At 31.8% G+C, this 19,332-nt stretch overlaps 2 protein-coding genes across 2 annotated transcripts in view; one reads left to right on the top strand and one right to left on the bottom strand.

Moving 5' to 3' along the window:
* LOC145324661 (synaptosomal-associated protein 25-like) overlaps window positions 1-6,436 on the top strand; it is a 40,387-nt gene extending 33,951 nt beyond the window's left edge. Inside the window, exon 5 of the mRNA XM_080167254.1 lies at window positions 1,372-6,436. Within this exon, the coding sequence (XP_080023380.1) occupies window positions 1,372-1,530 (159 nt within the window). The 3' untranslated portion in view covers window positions 1,531-6,436. The remainder of the gene's footprint in view (window positions 1-1,371) is intronic.
* LOC145324630 (uncharacterized) overlaps window positions 6,393-19,332 on the bottom strand; it is a 62,264-nt gene continuing 49,324 nt past the window's right edge. The window contains exons 6-14 of the mRNA XM_080167214.1: window positions 18,161-18,228; window positions 17,021-17,119; window positions 16,111-16,158; window positions 15,190-15,319; window positions 14,790-14,923; window positions 11,095-11,185; window positions 10,465-10,554; window positions 10,030-10,245; window positions 6,393-6,829 (exon numbers count right to left, since the gene is read on the bottom strand). Of these exons, the coding sequence (XP_080023340.1) occupies window positions 6,656-6,829; window positions 10,030-10,245; window positions 10,465-10,554; window positions 11,095-11,185; window positions 14,790-14,923; window positions 15,190-15,319; window positions 16,111-16,158; window positions 17,021-17,119; window positions 18,161-18,228 (1,050 nt within the window). The 3' untranslated portion in view covers window positions 6,393-6,655. The remainder of the gene's footprint in view (window positions 6,830-10,029; window positions 10,246-10,464; window positions 10,555-11,094; window positions 11,186-14,789; window positions 14,924-15,189; window positions 15,320-16,110; window positions 16,159-17,020; window positions 17,120-18,160; window positions 18,229-19,332) is intronic.

Here is a 19,332-nt window from a genome sequence, read left to right on the forward strand (position 1 = left end):
CTGCAGTAAAACTTAATGTTTATAAATTGTTTTGAACGGGTTTCCAAAATATTTGTTTAAGCTGTTATTTGAAGAAAAAATAGGCAGACCTATATATAAAAAAATGACCATTTTTTATTATGTATACATGTAAAATTTCATTATGAATTTAAACATGAATCTTTATAAAAAGTTATTAGTATTTTACAAAGCCTATAAGTAGGTAGAAAGCTAGATTCTATGCATTTGCCTTCCTATTTTATTAGAACTACTTTCATAGTGAACACTGAATATATAAAAATATTACATATGGTTGAATGATACAATTAGTATTCAAGAAAACTAGATTGATAGCCTGCAGTAAAACTTAATGTTTATAAATTGTTTTGAACGGGTTTCCAAAATATTTGTTTAAGCTGTTATTTGAAGAAAAAATAGGCAGACCTATCTATCAAAAAGGATGACCATTTTTTATTATGTATACATGTAAAATTTCATTCCATGAAATCTAATTTTTAAATTACATAATATTGAAGTATTTTATTATTGTAATGAAACTTCTAAAAATGAGTTAATGAAAAAAAAATGTTTGACTACCCTAAGCTCTTATTGTACACCTTCAAAATAAATCTGATTTTAGTTTTGCCAGTGCTTGTGTGATGGGCCAAGCAACGTTTATTAAACTAAATTAACATCTTCAACTACAAAAATGTTTCAAAGTCATATTAACAACCAAATAAAATAAGAAAATCCTCGCTGAAAAAAATGCATACTCCTGCGTGTTTCCTTATTGTTTTTCCCGCATTATCTATCGGATTTCTATGTTATCAGCTATCAAACTGACAACTCATAATTTTTCTTTTCCATTTTTTATGTCATAGCCACTCTATGATTCCAATTATCCGTCTGTCTATTTGTATGCAACGTTTTTAACACTTTTGCTTTCAGTATGTATTTTCAAAAATTAAATTTTTTTTATATTGAAGGAAATATTTCCTATATTTTAAAGTTTCATAAATTGACAACAGATCTAAAGTATAGATGTATGTATATACAAACAATTATCTCCCTTCTTATTTCCACGACTAGCTCTTTTCGTCTGCTTCTAAATTATTTTCTGCGACTTGGCTGTGTTAATATAAGCGACAACATTGGTTAATTTTCAATGACCCAATAGAAAGGTAGCACAAGGTTTATGCGATGGGGAGATACAATTATTTAACCCTTTCTCCCTCAAGGGTTTGACTCTAATAAATTAACAAATATATCATATATAATAAACATTACTTAACTTTTCTTTTTGGTTTTAAATTTTATTAGTTTTAATTGAATTGCTATTATTCGACATAATTGTCATTTTCATTTTACATGCTTAATAATATTTCTTTCTAGGTGAGTGCTATGATAGGTAACATCCGTAACATGTCGAACGACATGAACACCGCCCTGGTCCGCCAGAACCAAACCCTGGACAGGATCAACGCGAAGGCGGGCTCCGACATCACCAGAGTCAAGATGGCCAACGAGAGGGCTGCTGCGCTTATGAAGTAAATTCAACAATTATTTCATTGATTCTGTGTCCAAATTTATATTATTTTTGCCTGACATTCTTCAATTTAGATTATTTTTAACTCTGTTTGTTAAAAATAACTTTAAATGGAAGAATAACAAGTAAAATAATATAAAACCAAGGAAAAATGTATGTTAAACATCGTTTATTATCATACATTTTTCTTTAAAAAATGCCAATTTTGGTGTTAAATAATGAAAAGCAGGAATTATGTAAAAGTAAAAATATTTACCTATTAACCATATACATATAGGTAGATAAAACTTTTATTTAATTCCTTCTGATGATTCCATAATATTGTACAACCTAAAGTTTTTTTTTAGATTCATTCATGTAATGTTAGGCAATAAAACACATTTCTTCAAGCAAATAAAGAGAAACAGTCGGACACGGCAGCCGCAGAGTAGCCGCATATAAAACACAAAATTAATGCGGTTTGACTGGTATGATATAAATGGATTACTAAGAATTGCGTAAAGCATCCAGAGGACTTTGAAAAGTTATATTGCGGCTTCTTTGCGGCTGGTGAATCCTGATTAAAAAAAGTAATAAATTAATGGTTGTACAAAAACTATCTAATAACATAAATGTTAGAAAATTATTAAAAGTTAAAAACATATTATATTTAATCTGATGCATTTAGAAAGAATATCTTTGGTCTATTTCCTTCACTAGGTAGTGGACCAACAATAACTGACCCCCAACCCCCGCCCACCAAAAAAAACCTAATATGAATGGAATAGTGGGAAAGGTTAAGGTTGATTTTTTTTCGCAAAACCCACCCAATAAAATGTTTGGTTATGTGAATGAGGGAAGGGGCATGAAAAATTAATTGAAATGCTAAACTGGGGGGGGGGGGTGAGGTTGGTTGGTCCACTGGCTACTTTGAGGAAAATTACCAATATCTTTTGTCACATTGATGAAAGAATTAAAAACTTAACTCAACTATTTCTCCTCTCTCAGTTGCTGCAAGGCCAAAAAGTTGCATTAGGGGATAAAAAGTAATGATAATCTTCCCCCCTCTCCAATGATACTTGTATTATCTTTAACCCCCCACCCCCCATTCTAACTTTATCTTTTGTGCATCATTGTTTTAGATGGAATTGGCTTACACAAACTATTTCTTTATGGCATAGGCGTAAACAGGGTGCTCTGAAAAGGCCCAAATTTTTTTTTTAGATTATCAAAAATAATAGGGTAGTTAAAAGTAGGATTTTTAGGTTATAAAATGATGAAATTATCACAAAAACTAAAACCTCCAATGGATTTAACCATTCTAGAGTGCATACAAAGTTAATGCAGTAGGCATAGATTTTTAAAAATTTTAAGGAAAAAAATCAAATTAATTTAAAACTACACTTGACCCCAAAAAAAACATTCAATGAATTGCAGCTGTCAAGAAAAGAGTGAGGATTTAAAAATGCATTGCCTGGGATAACTTTTATTTTTAACTTTAAGAGAATTTGCCAGGAAGGGAAAGGACAATGGCGCATAATTTGATATGCATCTCTGGAAGAGTCCCAGTTCATAATTTAACAAAGAATTTTACTAATCAGAATTTAGGGGAAAATTTGGGTATAGTCCTTTCCACGACATCCCTCCATAAGGAGCGATTCTTCGCATTTTTCACAGTAGCTTTTCTCCTATTTCTAGCCACTGCGGGGGGCTCTAACCCTGCGGGGCCAATTACCTAACCCTATGGGGCAATCACCTAACACAATATAACCTAACCTAACCTAAAATAACCTATAAAAAGCCATTTTAAAAATACGAAGAATCGCTCCTTATGGAGGGATGTCGTGGAAAGGACTATACCCGAAGATTTATATAGCGTCTATTTTGGGCTAAATAGAATTCACATGGCCTGAATGAAGATGACAAGGGTGTCTAAACTAATCCACTTTGACTTATCCCCGTGTCCCTGAGAAGTCACAGATGTTTAGTGTTTAGATTTGGGTCGTGGAAGAAAAGGTTTTTATTAAAAACTTTTCTGCATCTTGAGGATATCATTACTTTTTTATTCCTATTTCAAACTTAGGCTCACATTATCTTTCTCTTTAAAATTATGATATATATAATTGATGGAATCATAAGAAGATGTAGGTATACCTATCTGTCATAAGGGTTAAACTATCTTAGTAGGTAGATATACCTAACTTCTATTATATTCCACTTAATATTATTTAGTAAAAGTTGTCAGTTTCAACAGTATTTAAAGTTTTTGATTAATTTTTAAGCTTGTAGATGATAATTTTTAATTAGAAACGCCTTTCTGATTCATAATTTAACATTAAAAAAGTGTATGATATTAATAGTTGCTATTATTATATTTGATTAGTTCTATGTATATATTTGTATTTGTACACTGTAAAAAATATGTGCCATATATGAAACTTTTATTACAGTTTTTATAGTTAAACATAGAAGAATTGTAGAAGAACTCTTTTATTCTATGTTGGCTAAATGTTATTCAGTATATTGGACTTGCTATCAATTTACCTGAGATTAACATCGACATTATGTTCAATACTAAATTACTACTATTAGGAAAGATATTATGCAATATATCAGTTTTCTGATATTGATAGTATGACTTTAGTCTGTTAATGAAAGTTTTAAAAAACTTTCGAATCTTAGGACCTTATACGCGTGAAAAATTATCTGCATGACATTTAAATGTTGATAATTAAATCTCAAACAAGGGTTTCAAATATGTGAATATTTTTTTTACAGTGTGCATAACTATAGTGTAAATTATAAATGAATATTGGTTTCCAAGGTTCCAAAATTATTAAATTTACTAGTATTTCTATTATTTGCTTTGTTCTATGCTTTCTTTTCATATTCTAGTAAGATACATAAATGGCTTATTGTAGACAAGAATAGCAAACATATTGACAAAATGTTTGTAAATGAATTATTTAATAAACAGCAAAATAAAGAATATTCTTATTTAATAATAACGAAAAAGTTACCAAGTTAATATGATTGGGTGATTTGAGATATGATCCTTATATAATTAAAGAATTAAATCTGCCATTATACATAGTAATCCATTCATGTATCTAACTAATTCATATTTCTAGTTTTATTTGCTGTTGCTAGTGATCCATTATTAGAGTAGAGTTATAATTAATGGTTTTGTCCTCTACATCAATTTTATTTAAATATCATTAATTTCGTACAAGGTTAAGTTTTAAACATTCATTCAGAAATTTTTATACTTTAAAACTTTAACCTGTAAATATTACAGTGTCCCATATTCAAGTCTAAAAAAAAAACAGACTTTTTGGTGGATTTTTCATTTATTTGACAAAATTTCACCTCATCTTTGGAAGGAGCCAAAATTAAAGCAGAATATAGGACACTTTAATTAAATATTTTTAGTAGGACAAAACCTTTTTTAATTTTAAACAATTTTAATCAAAATCTTAAATTTAATGATTTAAAAATGTAAAAAAAATCTTTTGTGATGTTGCAATGTGTTGCTGAAGCCATTGCCTGTACCTACAATTGCTCAAAAAAATTTGCTCAACTTCTAACTTTTGCTCAACTGTATCAACTACACACACAACAATGTTCAGGAGTTGAAATCTTGTTCTATACCCTCCTCAAATTTTTGGACCATCTGAGGACCTTTTTTCATCCCTTGTTAATATTGCACAATTTTAGATATCTACCCCCAACCTAAAATGCTATTTAAAAATAGGGTTCTCAATCAAAATTCTTTCTTTTTTGGAACAAAAAATTCCCTTAAAAGTTAAATTGTTAAAAAGGATAGCTTTAGCAGTAAATTTTGATAAATTAAATATTTATTTTTCTATAATTAAACGTAATAAATGATAAACTGGATCCAATGCAATCTTAAATCTGCGTCAATTTTATTTATGTATTTTTCTTCAGCTTACTCTAAAAGTGTTTTGAATTGGAACCTTGTTTTTAAAGACATTTCAGTCATCTAATTTAAACACAAAAATAAATTTCAAAAATAGAATTTATACAATTTGCTCAAAATATTTTAATAGCATCACACAAAAAGTTGGTATATATGTTTACTTAAAATGATTGAAATGTGTTCGCCTGTTTATTTCTCACAGTTTCTTGTCTAGTTCTATTGCCTTCCCTGTTTGGTTACAGGGTGCCGCCATAAAATTTTTTAAATGAACAATTTTACAAATGGTTAAGAAAAAATTCTTTTAGTTAAAACATCAAATTATTATTATTTTGTTATTGATATTTTATCTATTTTGCATCTTATTTTGTAGACCAAACACTTGTTATTTCAATCACCTTTTGTTATAAATAATTTTTTTAAATCTCCAAATCATTGACAAGTTATGGTGGCCACCCTGTGAACCAACACACACACACAGTTGCCATTCTAATCCATAAATATTTCTCATATATTTCATTCTGAATTTTTATCAAACATTTTTCAGTTTCAAATCTAATATTTCTCGTTTTGATGGCATATATCTTAGATTTACAAAATGGCAATTTTTCATTCTTTGGAAAGAAAGGCTATGATGAAAAATCTTTAAATAAACGCGGGAAAGAGTCGAATTAATTATGTCTTTGTGAAAGTATTTCTAATATATGATAATTAAAATGTGTTGTTAAATGAATTCTTGTTACAATAATGGCATATACCTACTCAAAGGCCTTTAATATAATCTTTTTAAAGTTTTTGGGTTTAAGAGACTTACTGAAATATAAATTTCTGAAAAAAAATTCAACACTTTTCAAAATACAACATATCTCTTAAACTTAAAACAAAACTTCAATACATCTTAAAGATTTCATTTAGGTTGATTTAATTGTAAATATTAATATATGCGCTAAATTATATAGAATAAATTTATTCTTAAATAAACATAAATATTATAATAGTATAAATTATTAATTATTTCATGTATAAAAGGATGAAAAGAAAATTTAGGCTAGTTTTAATTAAGTTTTTCTTCAGTTATGGTTTTGATGAAAATGACTAATGTTTCATCAACAAATGCCCCCATATAACTGACTTAAATACATGTCTTTTCAAACAATAAATTAATAATTAAATAATAATAATGCATTGTGAACACAGGTGAAACACAAAGTTGCTCAGTGATTTTCAACTTCAATGACAGTCTCTAAACTGATTCTTGGTTGTTCCAGCTCAATCTGGATGACTTGATCACTGCCAACTTTGTTGTTGTGGTTGTCAGATGTGTCTTCATCTGAGCAGGTTTCTGTATTGTCTTCTTGCTCAATGGCTTCCAATTTCTTCTTTAATGCCTAAAAAAAAAAAATGGTATTCGATTTTAAATAAAGTTTTAACAGTATGCGTTTGATTTAAATCATTTAAAGACTGTGTGAGCTTAAACTAAATATGGGTCCAAAAACCTCCTTTATAAAAGGACAAGAGGATTCGCACCTAGCCTCTAGTAGGTTGAAAAAAAAGTTTAATATCTGAAGTCTATTTTAAGTTTACTAAAAGTGTCACGCGCCGGACTGGGTTCTACTTTACATGCCAATCGAGAACGTATTTAAGCAAGGTTCAACTTTCAAACTTTTTTCGTCTTATTAAGTAAAGTAGTAAGTTTTTTGTCTGTAGCTTAAGATAGCGTTATCTAAGCGACTGAGCCCTCGATTATAGAAAAAATACACATAGGTCGCAAGGTGATTTAAGACTATTTTATGGATAGATTTAACTCTTCGGATGGTTTAGGGCCATATTCCTGCCCCTTCGAATTCAGATATTAGTTGCGCTAATGTTAAACAAAGTACATTTTAAGATTTTTTGTCAATCAATATTGAATCCTAATATATGAAATGGCCAATATCAAAATATACATCAATCCCATTTGCAAAACAGCAATCTTGCCATTTTCTGATTGAACTATGCAGTTCTAAAGCAGTCCTATCAAACACACACACATACAATCATACCCTCACACCTAAACAAACACACGCGCAGACATGTGATATAAATCCTGAGATTATGATGTGTACTTAGTTATTGGATTTCGTCTCTATGTTGCAGGGATCTATTTATCTATTTTAAAATTACTAAAATGCAGGATATCAAATTTGGACATACATACTTTTAGGCTTTATTTTATTCATATAACATTGCATCAAATTGTTCTAGGTATAATCAAAAAATCAATTGAACAGGATAATTATAGTTTTAAAATGTATCTTATCACTTTATTGTAATTACTAGCGGCTTCGCCCCTAGCCTCTAGGGGCTTTGCCCCAAGAGGTTTAATTAAACCAATTTTTCGTATTTTAGATTTAAAAGAAGAACTTTTTAAAAAATTGGGGGGGGGAATTTTTATTTTTTTGGGTGGGGGGAGGGGTAGTCGACCCCACTATTTTAATTTTAGTTTTAAAAAGAAAAAAAATTTTTAGGGAGGGGTATTTTTCATTTTTGGGGGGGTTGAGGGTTACCCTGTAAAGGAGAACCCGATCGGTTTAGCGGTTCGCTACAAACAGACAGACAAACAAACAGACAGACAGGCAGATATCGTTCTACTTTGTATTATAGATAGCAGCGCTAAGCTTTCTCTAGCTGTTGCAGAAATTATCATTAAATGTTTGATAACGATAAGAAACATGTCTAAACTATTTATAAAAGCAATTGTTGCGTTTGGGTGTAAAAAAAATCTTCGGTTTTAAAAATAGTGAAGTAGTTTTACCACCTTAAAATATATTCATCCCTGTTGGTTGAAGCTCAGATGCAAAAATATGAAATTTTTACATCTTGAGCTGAGAAATTGTGAAGGCAGTAATTTCAAACTTTACAAGGGTCGGGTTCATAAAGATTTTACATTTTCTAAAAGAGAAAAAGATTTTTCTAGAATAAATGTAAAAAAAACTATATTACTAAATCAAAATGGCAAAAAAAGAATAACTAATAGTTATTTATCGCATCGTGTAATAGACAGCTTTCCGCGGAAATTAAAATTAAAAACGTTAAAATTAAGCCTGTTTTGTTAGATCGAGTGGCCGAAGGCCCGGGCTAACAAACCCGGTATTATTTTTATTGTCTTTATTTTAATTATCGTAGAAAATCATCTTTAATACGATGATATGCATGGTTTTTCAGTTTGGTTGAGAAGTGGTTCAAATCCAGCGAATATTAATTTATTTTCAAGCCATACTGAAAAGTAGATTATGATGTAAGATGTTAAAAAAAATTTTGATAAATTTTTGAAAATTATTGTTGATTATAAACTATTATTAAATTGTGTTATGATTAAGTGCTTAAAAGTAATGTTAGAATTTATTTTTTATTGTCAACAAATAAATGGACAAATATAAAAAAAGCTGCGCTACTCCAATCCCTAAAGCAACACAGTTTTATACAGTTTGACTTTATGAAAGTGTTAGATGAAGTAACCACTTAGTTTCTATGGAATCCTGCCCAGCTTCATTAATTACAAACCCCTAGTAACATACAGAGTGAGAGCCCAGCAAACAACCAGGAATCGACATCCGCTGTTTCAAGCCGCCAGTTCTCCATGTTAGAGAAGCTTTATATAAATCCTTGTTTGGTTTAAGCCTATTTTTTCATTTTATTAATTTTAAGTCTATGGATGGTTTAAATTCATTTTTCTGCTCTTCCCTAGCCCTTTAAATACAGAACCGCTAATAAATGTTTAGGGGCAAAGCCGCTAACATGTTCTGAAATAATTGGAGGTGTTCGTGTCTCTGTGATTCTTGAGATCTATGCTAAAGTGATTTTCCGTAAAGCTTTGTATCAGTTTATTAATGTTGAGTTACTAAAATCAACCCAAAATTTAAAGAATCTGGTGCTATGTCATAAATAGTTAAAGAAAGTGTAATACCTCGGCCCTAAATAGGTACAACGCATAACCAGACAAAGTTCGTGCAATCAAAGAGTTGGTTGTTATTGAATGTTTGACTATATGACAATTCACTTCATTGGAAAAAATTTGGTTTAGAGATACAGCTGTATCTCGTCCTCTAATAGGTTATCCAAGTTATTAGGAGGAAATTTAGCCAAGAGTGTTAATTTCGTGTTGGTATCATTGTTTAGAGTAGTTTCAAGATTTTCAGAGCAATGTGAAGGATAGTAAATAGCAAATTTCAATCCCTTATACAACAATCTTTTATAAATGTATAGTACATACATGTAAATTGTACATTCATTGTTAATATATGCAAATCAGACATAGCTTGATGAGTCTTTATAAAACAACTGGGGGGATACTTGAGATTTAAATTAATAATTATAGAAGAAAACACAGTAATACATAAAGATTTTTAAAAAATAAACTTGCAGAGTATTCCCTAAAAGTACCTTGTTGAGCACTATAGGTCAGGTTAGGTTAGAGTATATTGGGTACTGGGTAGTCTTGCAGGGTTAGTGCACCGCAATCGCAGTATAATTTTTTTTGTAAATCTATTTAGGATTAATGAGGCCCTAAGAGCAAAAACTCTAGTAAAGTACACAAAAAAATATTTACCTCATTTAGTGACTCCTGACTAAGACCGAGCTTTCTGCTGGCCAACAGTGTTGACTTAAGCGCAGATGCCTCTCCTGCGCCAGCTGCCAGGAACAGGGTGCCAGAGCTCTGGCGGGACAGGTGGGCGTGCTGGCCAGGTAGGGATGAGGTTGAACTCTGGCGGGACAGGTGAGGTAGCGAGGTGTTGGAGGATTGACGCGATACGGTAGGATGGTCCTAGATAACATTGTTATTTTCAGTTTTAGGTTTAAAAAGGAAAATACATTTTTTTTGGCGGATGTTAATTTTTTCAAAGTGCGATTTCCCTTATCAGGTTGGTGGTGCCTTCCCACATTTCTAGGACCTTTAGAGCTACATTGTAATATAAGATTTTCTTTAACGTTACTTAGTTGTTAGTTATGATGCTTATTATTTTGAAGAAAAAAATGCTCAAACCTGTGAACTTGATAACCGCCTGACAGATCCATTTGAACACTCTACAGACTCGTTGAAACTGATCCTGGATTGAGAACCTCTTCGGGAATCCTGAAATGTTAGATACATATATAATACCAGCTTACACCAATAACGAAATTAATTCGAAAAAAAATCACGAAACCTATACGTGTTTTTCAGCTGTCGTTGGGGGGCAACACATCGTAAAATTGACGACCTCTCCATTTGCCCCCCAAGTATTATTTTAGATTTATTTCGCTTGTTGGTTATACCTTATACCTGATATAATACACGCAATTAAAAAAACAGGGTAATTTCTTCTACAAAATTGTATCTTGTGAATTTGAGATGGACAAAAATAGATGTTGATTTATTTTAAGCACTTACCCCCTCCCCCCTCTCCTTATCATTGAAACAAATTCATAATAAGGCAAAAAAGGTCTCCATGCCTAACCCTTGCGGGGGCTATACCTGCGTCTCTTGATATGACTTAACTTAATCGGACCTAAAATAATAAACAAACATGCAAAAAACAGACATCTCCCCAAATATTTTGGGTATTTGTTTCCAATAAGACATATTTAGGGGAAATGCCGCTTTATGTAAATTCTTATTAAAAAATAAACTAACCGGACTAAGGGAAGCTCTCCTGGAAGAAGGATCTTTCAGTGAACTTTTTCTACGTTGGCTGGTGACGGAGTCTCGGGATAGAGAGCTTCTTCTGAAATAAAGTTAAAGAATTTTAATAGTGATTATAAAGATTCCAGATTCTACCTTGCTATTACACGAAACTTAGTGTAAGGTATAAGATAGAAAGAACGATTCTAACATACGCAAAAAGGTAATATACGCAGGAATTTACTGAAAAAAAATGTAAAAAGAAGTTTTTAACTTAAAATTTCGAATGTTTATTTCTTTTTCAACATTTCTAAAGATAATTTTAAAAAAATATATATAGTAAAAATCAGGGAAAAGGGAATGTGATTCTGCCAAACATTCTAAGTTAAAATTTCCCTATAACCCCCTTCCCATATTTCTCCCCTCCCCCTACACAGCTGATCTGAAGACTAAATGGGTCCTGCGGAGGATCACACAACAAGTTGATGAAAACTAGTAAAATATGATGCCCAGGGAACCAAGAACTGGTTTTGGTTAAACTGTATGAGTACCTTCCCTACTATGATTTTTTTGAAATTACTTTTCTTCAAATTTAGGAAATTTCAGATTTTTTTTTGATTCTGAATTGAATTTTTTTGTTAATTTTTTCGGTTCATGTGTCACTTGGGGAGGATCATATGTGTTCTGACACCTCTTGAGGGGAACCCCCTCCCACCCCCCATCCATTCTGATATTTACTCCATTTATTGATATTTTTTAAAGTTAGGAATCTATTTGTATTTGTTAAATTGACTAACATTTAAAGGGGCTTGTGACCCACAGACAAACATGACTATTATAATACAACTTGTTCCTGTAATATCTGTCTCACAGCTATGTCTCACAAAAAAAAACAAAAGGATTAATTCAGATTGTATTAAGAGAGAAACTGGTTTAGCTGCCTCTAATTATATTGATAAATTTCCTAATAAAGAGGTAGTAAAAAAGATGAAAACCACAATAGATATTTGTAAAAAATGTAAACAAGATGTGGGACCAGGTAGAACCCACAGTACCAGGTGCACTGATGCACAGGCATCTGGTAATCTTATAGAACAGATTAAAACTACTCCAATAAAACAACAGGAGCAGGTTACAACAATAATGCTTAAGTATCATATTCAACAACAAGGATCCTATATTAATACAGTAACTTTGTCTACTAAGGATTCAAAGGCTAGAGTGAACCTGAATCCTTCTCTTAAAACAAGTGAAGTTAATTTCTCCCACAATGCTCTTAATATTCTACAGTTATACCTCAACAATATATCCAATAAACATATGAAAAACATTGCTAAGTGGTTAGGTGTTCATGGTATTCAAATGAAGTTAAAAGAGTAGGTATGATTTATCCAAGCTTGAGACCCATACATTTAAAGACAAAAAGGGTGTAAAGGTGCAAAGACCAATCATTTATGCAGATGCAGAGGAACTAGTCGCTGCTGTAACTGATGCTAGAGGGTGTATTACTGCTGCTATTAGAAAGCAGAATAGAAGTTTAATAGAATCAGCTTTCTATTTGTTGCTTATTATAAACTCCTCTAAATATGTCTGGGTTGTCAGACATCATCAGCATAATTTCCTTGCCCTTATTGTCATGTTCCTCTCATAGAGATCACATCTACAGTTGATGATACAGCTGAAGATCTACCTGAAGATCTATGGGATGAAAGAACATTTGAAAACTTAAAGAAAAGCCTTGATATATATACCACAATTTATTATTCCAACAGAAAGTTTGCCAAAAACTCTATAGCACAGTTAAAGCTTCACATCTGAAAGAAGAAGCTGATATTAAAGTTCTTGACAAGTGTCCTGTTGAAGAATTGCATGCTATGATGGGGTTTGTAAATCACACCTTTTGGGATGGTTATGCTAAAATTGTTGGGTGTAGAAAGCAAGCTGTAAAGTTTCCATAAAATTTTAATGCTATAGCTAAGGACTATCATGGCGTGCAATTTAAAGGGAAAGCATGCAGAGATATGCTTAAACAAGCTCACAGAATGCTTGATGAAGATGTACTGGGGGATACCAATCTAATTCTTTTCAACCCTATGTGAGAGCATACCAAGCCATGGACAAGCTTGTTAGCCACTGCTTTGTCACTAAGCTTGTTAATAAAGATAAGGTTGAAGATCTACTCAAGGAGGTAGTGATATCATACATGGGTCTTGAAATCAGTGTCACACAAAAGATGCATGTGTTATTTTACCATCTAATACCAGCACTTTCGAACCCTGTATTACAAGGCAGAGGATTAGGTGTTGTGTCAGGACACGGTGGTGAGTCTATTCATCAGGAATTCAAGATCTTTTGGTCTAAATATAAGATCAATTCTCTTGATAATCCTATATATGGAGACCATTTACTTTGTGCAGTAATAGAATTTTCTTCTAAACATATTTAAAAATATGCACTTTTGATTTTTTGGCCTTTTCAAAATTTCTTTTCAATTTAAAAACTCTTTGGTATTAATTGAAAAAAAATTAAAAATGCCAGATAATGACTTTTCTTTTCTTATCTGTGGGTCACAAGCCCCTGAAAATGTGAGTGAATTTATGAAATAGTAAATATAGATACAATTAGACTCCTAACTTTGAAAATTAGCGCTTAGTAGTGGAAATTTCAGATATAAATGATTGGAGTGAGGGGGAGCCCCTGGGGAAAGGGAGGGTGGAACCCCTCAAGAGGTGTCAGAACACATATTATCCTCCCCAAGTGACACATGAACCGAAAAAATTCAATTCAGAATATATAAAAATCTGAAATTACCTAAATTTGAAGAAAAAGTAATTTTTAAAAAATCATAGTAGGGAAGGTACTCATACAGTTTAACCAAAACCAGTTCTTGGTTCCCTTGGCATCATATTTTACTAGTTTTCATCAACTTGTTGTGTGATCCTCTGCAGGACCCATTTAGTCTTCAGATCAGCTGTGCCTACTTACCGACTTCCCTTCAGTAACATAAAAAAAGTTTTACGCCAACAAAATATTGATTTTGGTATTTTCAAATGGAATTGATTGGCTGAATAACAGACCATGGTAAAAATTAACTAAATTCATAAAGTTATATTTCATGTAAAAACCTTTCATTATAAATGTTTTATTTGTAAATCTATATTTTTCATATACTTTTTGCCTTAAATTCTCACTTATGCAAGAATTATATTGAATGAAACATTTAGTACAATCCATTATTCTATCCACATGAAATAAAACAATTATTCTATTTGAAATGTACTATTACAGAATTAACATTTCTTCAAATGTTGCATAATTGTTTGCGGATTTTTCCGTTTATCCATAAATAGATTTTTAAAGTAATTTTTATCTAAAAAACAATAAAATACTATTTCTACTAAAAAAAAGTAATTTGCAAAATACAAGTATTTTATCAAAGGAGACAATTGCATGAAATTAATTTATTTAAAATGGTTAATCTTATAACAATTTTGTAGAATATGATAATTATAGGTTGACAAAAAAGATATTTAAAAGCACAGTCTTTTTTAAGTACACCTAAAATGTATAATTTGTTATTATTAAGATCACCATTTCAGAAAAATGACTGTCAGCATAAATTACAATATGGAACCACAATAAGTATTGTCTTGCTATTTTAAAGAAATCTTTAGTGCAACTACCCCTTTGAATATTTGCCTGTGTACCTTGAATCTGCGCTGCTGGAGCTGGACCATGTTGACTGTCTGGACAGCGGGGCGTGGGAACTGGTCAGGCTGGACCAGGTGGACTGGCGGGATACAGCGGGATGATGGTTGACACCGGGCAAGCCCTGCAGGACCTGTGATAATAAATGTAGAAGAATTTTACCCACAAGGCATTTTACCTAACCATAACTAATAGACATGAAGTTATATTGGTGCATTTACGTGTCTAGAAGCTCACGTGTTTCTCCCCTTCCACTCCCTTTGCTCCATCCCCTCCTACTGGATGAACGAACTGATCAATGAACTAATTCCATGTTATCAAGCTAAATTAACGACAATTTTTGTTATAATATCCACCCAAATATACAAAATACATCCATTATTCGAACGGCTACACTACCTGTGAACTGGAAGAAGACTTTTGTTGATGGTGTTGTCTGCCTTCATGGTGGCTGGAGCTATGCCCTGGAAGTGACTTTTGACTGAAGGTGGGGGATGCAGGGTTGCTGAAACTCAACTTCGACATTCTCCTGAAATATTGTTGATGAATTTAAAGGCTTCAAACTAAAAATTTAGTTTTTCATGACATTCAAAGAAAAGGCGCTTTCACATAAAGTACTCTGACGAGCATTGATGACATCCCATCCCCCCCCCCCCCTATTTTATATAAAATGAAAATAATGAAATTAGTTTGGTTTGTTTATTACTTTAGGTCATGTTAGGTTAACTTAATTAGGTGCTGGGTAGCCCCGTAGAATAGAAAACCGCAGCTATAAGTTTATTCATAGGGAAAAAACTTCCCCTCCCTATTATTTTAAATTTATTCTAAAAATATTGGGAGGGGGAGGGGGGTATCAGTCTCAACCGGCACTATGTTTGAAAGCACATAGAAAAACCTACTACTTGTTATACTTTCAAGAAGCAAATCTTTTCTTAAAAGCATATGTACTGTTAGTGTATTTGGTAGCTGGACTGCATTTGTGACTTTCTTTTAACAATATTTTAAAGTCAAACGGATTAAAATCCTAGCAGTAGTTAATCTGTAAAAAAAAAGGTATAGGTAATATATGACAGAAAATCTATAAAAACAAGGATGATAACATCCATAAAAGCAAAGCTATGAAACGGTAGGACAAACGAACATTAACACTTATTAATGTATAGTGTTTATGGACATACTTACATTTTTAGGACTTGAATATAGAGTTGTTTTGCTTTAATATTGTACTTTGTTGTCAGAACAAAAATAAGAACAATCGCTTTAAAAAACATATGACATTTAATTTTGCATAATATTTGTAAGTTAAATAATTTAGTTTACCTGTGTCCTCCCTCCAGGTCAAGATATGCCAGATCATCAGCCTTGCGACTTAAATAAAAAAAATATTATTTATAATAAATTAATTTAGTGCAGGAAAGGAGTGTTATATCAACTACGCAGGTGTGCCCCTGATATCAAAAGCTATGCTTCTGGATCTTCAATATCCGCCCCCCCCCCCTCCTACCACTAAAATATTTTTCACTACTTTTTGACAATAGCAATATTTTTTTGCAAATTAACAATGTGAAAAAATAACCAAAGGATAACCTACATTTTGGGGGCTTGGAACACCTCAACCTCCAAAAAATAGAAAAAATAACCCCCAAAAACTTTTCTTCATTTTTTAAAGCAAAAAGTAAAATTAAGCTTTACTTTTCAGGGATATTTCGCACCTTAACAATTTAAGATTAGATTGTTATCAACCATGCATCATCGTCCTATCCCCGAACTTACAAGTTTAATTATTAATAGAATGTCTAAAGTTGTGCTTCTTCCCCTAATTTATTAGACATATATATATATGTATATGATAATCAAGGTTAAAGAAATAAATTATAATGTTTGTATGTAATTGTTTTGTAGAGAAAACAAGGATCTTTGTATCTATAAAAGAAATAAGTCTAGAAATAATTGCTGTAGCAGAAATATATACATTTCATTACCTATATTATCAAAATTTAAAAAATTAGAAATGCTAAAAAGGTCAGTCTAATTCTGCTTTTTATATAATATTGTAAAGTTGCTTTTATTATTAGCTCAATGTTTAATAAGTTTAAGATCATTCCATTATGCTTGATTTTAAAAAAGAAAAAAATGCTTTACGTTAGAAACGAATGGAATTGTAGTACATATAAGTTGAGTGTTTTTATACAAATTTGGAGGAGCTACGCTACTAAAATAAAGTAATTACTTGAAAACATCTGGATAGTCTGGAGGTGGGTAGAGGTAATCCTGCACAGACATGGCCAGTGTGTACAGGTCTGCCTGGCTGTAGGATGGTGGGTAATCCCTGCAGAAAAATAAAGAAAATATAAAATTATCTAATAGCAATAGTACAATCTACAGAAACTGTTGTAAAAGATAAAATTTAATTAATAAACATTTTTGCATAAAAAAAACGAGATTTGTGTATTGTTGATAATTTTAATCTGTGAATGACGGACTTGCCGCCAAACCGTAGAACTTACGGACAAATTCTTTTTTTAAGGAAGCTACTAGCAAAGAAGATTTGAACATAGTTAAATAGATAGGTAATTTGAATCAATGGTTGCATAATATATTAATTTCCGTAGAACAGCTTTATGATATTTTATTGATGGGCGGACAGTTATACCGACGAACGTATGGGACTCTTGTTATAAAGTAGCTGGTATATGTAACACCATATCTGAATAACTGAGAAAACTGTACCTTGATTTAATACTGGCCTTACTGGATAATTTCCTCAGCCCTGCACTTTCCTTAAGCTATTTTTGTGACGTACGACAGAAAGACCGAAGAACGTACGGACGTTAGTTATAAAGTAGCTGGTATATGTAACACCATATCTGAATAACTGAGAAAACTGTACCTTGATTTAATACTGGCCTTACTGGATAATTTCCTCAGCCCTGCACTTTCCTTAAGCTATTTTTGTGACGTACGACAGAAAGACCGAAGAACGTACGGACGTTAGTTATAAAGTAGCTGGTATATGTAACACCATATCTGAATAACTGAGAAAACTGTACCTTGATTTAATACTGGCCTTACTGGATAATTTCCTCAGCCCTGCACTTTCCTTAAGCTATTTTTGTGACGTACGACAGAAAGACCGAAGAACGTACGGACGTTAGTTATAAAGTAGCTGGTATATGTAACACCATATCTGAATAACTGAGAAAACTGTACCTTGATTTAATACTGGCCTTACTGGATAATTTCCTCAGCCCTGCACTTTCCTTAAGCTATTTTTGTGACGTACGACAGAAAGACCGAAGAACGTACGGACGTTAGTTATAGAGTAACTGGTAGATGTGACAACATATCTAAATAACTGAGAAAAGTGTACCTTGATTTAATGCTGGCATTACTGGATAATTTCCTAAGTGCTGCATGTACCCGGGGGACTTCATCAGACTAAAACAGTTGAGACATTGAAAATATATTTCTTTTTGATGAAAAGATATTTCATGTGCAGGGTTTAAAAGATAATTAATGAGAAAAGTGTATTGTTTTTCTATATGAGAGATTACAAAATCATTTTGACTAAATGGTTTTGAAATTGTAAGGAATGATCAATTTACTAACCTAATCTTAAAATAATAGTGTAACTAAATTACCCTTAACAGGTTTAATAGAGTTTCTCTTTCAAATAAGGAAGAGCAATTTAAAATCCCCAACTGTAAGAAAAGAAACATATATATTAATTTTAATTTGTTCTCTGCAGATATTGCATCCATTTTTATTTGTAGTTGTCCGTCTATCTTTCTATTTCCTTTAAATAAAAAGTTCTAGGGGGTCTAGGGGCGAGATCTCTTGAGAGAATGGCCGTATACCCTCCCCCGTAATAGTTATAAACCTTTCCAGGACCTAGGAGAAGCTACACTGAAAAATGAACAATATCAGTTCGATGATTAGAAAGATCCTTCGGAACAGACAGACAGATTAACAAACACACATACATAGCCATCCTGTTTATTGCAATTTCTTTAATAGTTATTTCTCGCATCGTATCATAAACAGCTTTCCGCGGATATAGAATGTACAATTATAAGATTAAAATCATTTTTTTAGCCCCGAGGTGCCATCCTGTTTATTGCAATTTCTTTAATAGTTATTTCTCGCATCGTATTATAAACAGCTTTCCGCGGATATAGAATGTACAATTATAAGATTAAAATCAGTTTTTTTTAGCCCCGAGGTGCCATCCTGTTTATTGCAATTTCTTTAATAGTTATTTCTCGCATCGTATTATAAACAGCTTTCCGCGGATATAGAATGTACAATTATAAGATTAAAATCAGTTTTTTTAGCCCCGAGGTGTCATTTTTATATTCGTAGAAAGCTGGATATAACTCGATGCTAGACATAGTTTTTTCGTATGGATAAGAACCGGTTCCTATCCACCGGATTCGAATGAATAAGAAAAAAACATTGAAAATTTTTAACTTTGCTATTTTTAAGGCCATATCCTTTTTTCATATGATTGTTTTATAATTTAAATATTACATAATTATTGAT

The sequence above is a fragment of the Acartia tonsa genome, chromosome 1 (genome assembly GCF_053477335.1).
Source record: "Acartia tonsa isolate MP-2025a chromosome 1, ASM5347733v1, whole genome shotgun sequence".
NCBI classification, from domain to species: domain Eukaryota; kingdom Metazoa; phylum Arthropoda; class Copepoda; order Calanoida; family Acartiidae; genus Acartia; species Acartia tonsa.